Genomic DNA, 4,808 nt, shown 5'->3' with positions numbered 1-4,808 from the left:
GCCGATCGGCGGGGCGGCGCGGGGCGGGCGCTCGCCTGCAGTGCGAGCGCTTGTCGCATTCGCTGCGGATGGTGTCCAGATATTTGAGGTAGCTCGCGGGGTCATAGCCAGAGCACATGGCGCACATCGTCAGCTGCCGGGGGGGGGGGGACAGGGCGGAGCGAAAGGAATGTGAGGAGCCGGGGGAGCGCAAGCTGGGCAGCAGGCGTGGCCGGCGCTCAGGGCGGGCGTCGGGGGTGGCCCAGCGCGCCGCCGCACGGCCGTCGTGCTGACCTGCGCCACGCCGCTCATCTTGGTGGTGTTGGTGACGAGCCCCATGTCGCGCAGTGCCGTCAGCACCCCGAGGTTGTATATGCTCAAGAACCAGGCCCCACCCCAAGAGACGCCAAACGTGCCGCCGGCGACAGCGGCCTTGGCTCGCGTGGACAGCTTTTCCAAAGCTGCGGGGTTTGATTTTGGGGGTGTGCGGTGACGGGACAAGGGTGTACTTGACAATAGGGCCAGAAACACTTGTGTTTTGCGTCGTTGCCCCCGTTCCCCTCATTCAATGGCGGGCTCCGAATTGAAATCAAACCCACATTACTGCACGCCAACCGACTGCGGCGCGGGAATGCCCTCGAAATCAATCAAGCCCAGCGGCGCCGACCCAGCAGCTGCCCCGGCCCGGGTCGGAGGCGCGCTCACGTGACTGTATCCCGCAGAGCAGCAGCCTCTTGCCGGTCAGCGGGTGGTCAAGATCGCCGATGGTGGCGACGTTATCGAGCAGCAGGCGCTGCAGCTTCACGTCGTAGCGCTCCGCAATGCCTGACAGGTAGTCCGACGACTGGGCCTGGGGTGTGGGGTGTGGGGGGATGTGATGTCATGACGTCATGACGAGGGGCGATTGGCCTCTGCGGGGCCCAGACGAGGACGGGCCCTGCCGAGTTTTTGACGCGGAGGCAACTTCCCTGCTTGGCGGGCCGCGCGGCCGCGGGGCCGCTCAACTGAAGACGCAGCCGCCCACTGGGCGCGTGTGTGCCTCCGCCGCCAGAGAAACGCGCACCAAGCGCCCTGCCCACGGCGCCTTGAACCCCTCCCCAAAAACCCAGCCTCACCAGGTATGTGTACCCGCCGACGCAAGTCTTGTTGGGCACCAGCCCCGGCGGCGGCCACACCTTCTGTGATCCCTTGTTGGGCGACCAAGTGATGCCAAACAGGTCGGGCGGCGTGGCCAGGGAACACTGGTTGAACGCCACCTGGGGCGGCGGCGGGTGGTGGCGTTCAGGGCGTCAAGTGTCGCCAGGGGGGTGCCTGAGAACAGCACCAAACCAAGCGGGGGCAGCAGCTGCCCGCCGCGCGCAGGCCGCGCACTGCGCTGCGCCGCCCTCCGCAGGCACGCGGGGCGGCCCCAGCTGCCTGATCCGCAGCTGCATCGCAGTGCCCGGCCGCCGCGGCCGGCGGCGGGGCGGCATCGGTGCCTGCCTGCGCACCTTGAAGCGCCCGTTGATATTCCAGGACGGGCCCCAAGAATTCTGGACCAGCCTGGCAGCGGTGCGAGCCCGGAGGGTATTTACGGTTGAGAAGAGAGGTATTATGGTCAGACGGTGGCTTGCTGTCAGCGGCCGCATGGCAGCCGCACGGGGGAAGCGGGCTGCGTAATGCAGCAAGCGGTCTGTGCCTAGCGCTGGCAGGCCCCATGGCTGCCGGCCCGCACCCGCCGCGGCCACGCGGCCGCCCAGGGCCCCCGTCCCGCGCCGCTCGCTGTTGTGATGCATCGAACGCGTCGCCCGCCAGCGGCACCGGCTGCCAGTGCGGGGATTATGGCAAGCAGCGACCAACACGTGGTCCACGCACCAGTAGCCCTCTGTCAGGCTGTAACCAATGATGATGACGGCCTGTGAGCAAGTAGATCGTTTAGCTGTTCATCTCGAAATGTGCAATTCATTTGAATGAGCTGATAAGGTGCCCAGGCGCTTGCCCCGACCAGCGGCGAATCCATCGCTACAAGGACACCTCGCGATTGTGCGCGCCGCGCAAGGCCGCCGCCAGCCGCCTTCAGTTGGCCCCGGCCTCCCCTCCCCTTGGCGCCCCGCAGCCGGCATGACATGCGACGCTCGACCCCGGCGGACCGTTTTACACTGCTTCTGGCCGGCAATGCCAAGGCCTCACGCCCCCGGATCCTCCCCGCTCACGTGCGTCTCTGCCAGCGTGGCGCCCGGCTTCGCACGATAAATGGCGTTTGCCTTGGAGGGGTCGCTGAAGAAAGCCTTGAAGTCTGACATGATGTCGAACCGCGACACCACAGCGCCTGGGCGGCGGCGGCGGCGCGGGCGGCAGGCGTGGCCGGGGGTTGATTGGTGGGGTGCTGCCAACGCGGGCGGCGAGGGTTTGCCGGGCCAGGGCGCAAGGGCCGTCCCGCAGGCCTGTGGTGGCGCAAGGCATAGCCGACGCGCAGGTGCCCGCTCGACCGCCAACCGAGGCCCGGCGCACGCTGCTCGGGGGCGCTTTGGCACGCACCCCCTGCGGCCCCCTGTCAACGACGCCGGCCTCCCGGCCACGCCTGCGCCCGCGCCTCCCGCTCCCGGGCCGCGCGGCTGTCCTCAGGTCAACTCTCACCGTAGTCACGAATGTGCTGACAGATGGACCACTCGTCGCTCAGGCTCTGGTAGGCAAACGTTCCCTGAGTGGCCAGCACCTTGCTCTGCAGCGCCTCAGGGGCCTTGCAGTCGAGGCCGCACGACGCGGGCTTGTCGCCGTCGATGGAGGGCGGCTGCGCGGCGGGGACGCGCAGCCGCAGGGCCGCGGGGCGGGGCGGGTTGCGTTGAGCGGCGCAGCGTCCCAGGCTGCGAAAGAAGTGCCGTGCCAGAACCGGCCGCCGACGGACGCCCGAGGGCCCCGCCTGTGCGCCACACATCCTGCCTTGAGCCGATCAAGCGGCCCAACGATGCTGGAGCCAGGCGAAGGCCTAAGATCCCCAGCCAGAGCCGAGCACCCCGCCGCCCCTGCCGACGCAGGCAACACCCCAGAGCCCGGCGCCGCTATTTGCCAAGAGCTGCCCTTTGCCGCGGCTCACGTCGTAGGGCTGGCACGCCTCCGGCGCGATGCGGCGCTCGGTCAGCTGCTTCAGGACGTCGATTAGGGTCCACCCCGCAGAGCACGACGTGGGGGCCCCAGGGGAGCAGTACAGCAGGTCCGACGGCGACAGCGGCTCGACCGCCGACGCGTTGACGCGCGCGGCCGCCGCGATCGCGGCCTGCGCCGCGGACGCGACCGCGAAGCCGGTGCAGGCGGCGCAGGGGCGCTGGTCGCGAGCGGAGGGGATCAGGTCGAGGCCGCCGGTGTCGGACGGGCTGGCTGAGCTGTAGGTCAGCGGGCTCGTCGCCACGACCAGCTGGCCGTACGCGGCCGCATCCTGGGACGAGCCCGCGGAGCACAGCGTCTGGCCGTTCTGTGAGCAGGCCGAGGCGGGGCTGCGGCGGAAGGCGGACTTCCAGGCCTCTGACTTTTCGTACAGCGCGGCGAGGGTCAAAATGGTGCCGGACGCGCCGAGGGAGGCGGCGCTTTTGGAGACGAGCAGACCTTGGGCTGCTCGGCGGGGAAAGGGGGGCCGCGGGGGTGGCGCATGGGGCGCGGCGCGGCGGGGTGCGCGGCGGGCGCTTTGATCGAGCGGTTGCAGCCAACCGCTCGCGGTGGTGTGCTGAGGCGCGCGCGCGCGTGAGCGCGTTGTCCTGCCTTCTGCGTGGCACACAGCGTCACCAGGGCAGGCGTCTCCAGCGCCGAGCGAACCCACGGCCGCGAATCATATACAAACGAAGTTCATGGGCGGAGCTACCCGCGAGGGGTGGAATTCCTTCGGGTGTGTGTGGCTCCCCCTGCTCACCGCGGGCCGTCCAGCTGGTGGCCCACAGCAGAACCGCCACCAGTATCAAACGCGCCATGCCGCTACTTAGGTAGCATGGGCTGTTATGAGCTATAAATAATGACCCCGCCGAGCGGGGACCCGTGATGCTGCTGGCAGTGCCAGACCTCAAGACCGGTGATCACGAGCGCAACTTCGTGATTAGGGGAAAGCGGTTCAATTGTTCGAATTGACATCCGTACCTACACTTGCATACTGTTGGGACGCGAAGCAGCCTTGGTGCCCTTGATGCAGAATTGTGTGACCACCTGTGTGTCTGCTCCCGCAGCCGAGCGTCCCGATTGCAGGACACACCCAGTCACCAACGACCTTTTATCACATGCTGCACAACCTTGACGCCGCACCAGCAGCGTCAGGTGCAGCGGTCAATGCATGCTGTCAGTCATGTGACGACACGTGAGAAATGCAGTCGTGATCCTGGCTGCGCGCGCAGGCGTCGTCATGCCAGCATAGCAAACAGTAAATAGTTTCATTAAGCATGTTGGCATAGTGTATGTTGCAGCGTCTACACCGTAGCAGGTCTCAAGATGAGGCCGTCCCGCACGCCGTGCCTGCGCCTGGCCAGAGCACAGAGCCGCCCACGTGAGGTGTCACGGCTGGGGCGCACGACGCGCATGGCCATCCAAGGAGAACGCGTGCCATTACTCAAGACGTATGCACTGCAACCTGAATACTTGAAGCAGCGGTCCGTGAAGCAGGGAGCAGGCGGCCGCTGCGCCAGGGGTGCGGGACGGAGTGAATCTGGTTGAAGCCAGGGGCCTGGAAATCAGGGGCCTGGAGTCAGGCGCGCTGCCTAGGTCGCCTGTGCCGATAGGATTATGTCGACCTCACCCCAATGTGAGCACTCTGATGGGCATTGCATGCTTGGAGGTTGGCTACCATCGCATAGGGCATGATGCATCGACAAATG

The 4,808-nt window shown here is 67.2% G+C and overlaps 1 protein-coding gene across 1 annotated transcript in view; it reads right to left on the bottom strand.

The window, feature by feature from the left end:
- The window catches only part of MNEG_12078 (hypothetical protein), a gene marked incomplete at both ends in the record, with an annotated part of 4,803 nt that extends 886 nt beyond the window's left edge, over positions 1–3,917 (bottom strand). Inside the window, 10 exons of the mRNA XM_014039451.1 lie at positions 126–133; positions 274–440; positions 685–829; positions 1,095–1,235; positions 1,470–1,521; positions 1,694–1,782; positions 2,172–2,287; positions 2,596–2,749; positions 3,053–3,564; positions 3,860–3,917. Coding sequence (XP_013894905.1) covers positions 126–133; positions 274–440; positions 685–829; positions 1,095–1,235; positions 1,470–1,521; positions 1,694–1,782; positions 2,172–2,287; positions 2,596–2,749; positions 3,053–3,564; positions 3,860–3,917 — 1,442 coding nt within the window. The remainder of the gene's footprint in view (positions 1–125; positions 134–273; positions 441–684; positions 830–1,094; positions 1,236–1,469; positions 1,522–1,693; positions 1,783–2,171; positions 2,288–2,595; positions 2,750–3,052; positions 3,565–3,859) is intronic.
- Positions 3,918–4,808: the final 891 nt, after the last annotated feature.

Source organism: Monoraphidium neglectum, assembly GCF_000611645.1.
Source record: "Monoraphidium neglectum strain SAG 48.87 unplaced genomic scaffold scaffold03051, whole genome shotgun sequence".
Classification (NCBI taxonomy): domain Eukaryota; kingdom Viridiplantae; phylum Chlorophyta; class Chlorophyceae; order Sphaeropleales; family Selenastraceae; genus Monoraphidium; species Monoraphidium neglectum.
The sequence above is the reverse complement of the archived record's forward strand: the minus strand, read 5'-3'. Positions and strand labels throughout refer to the sequence as shown.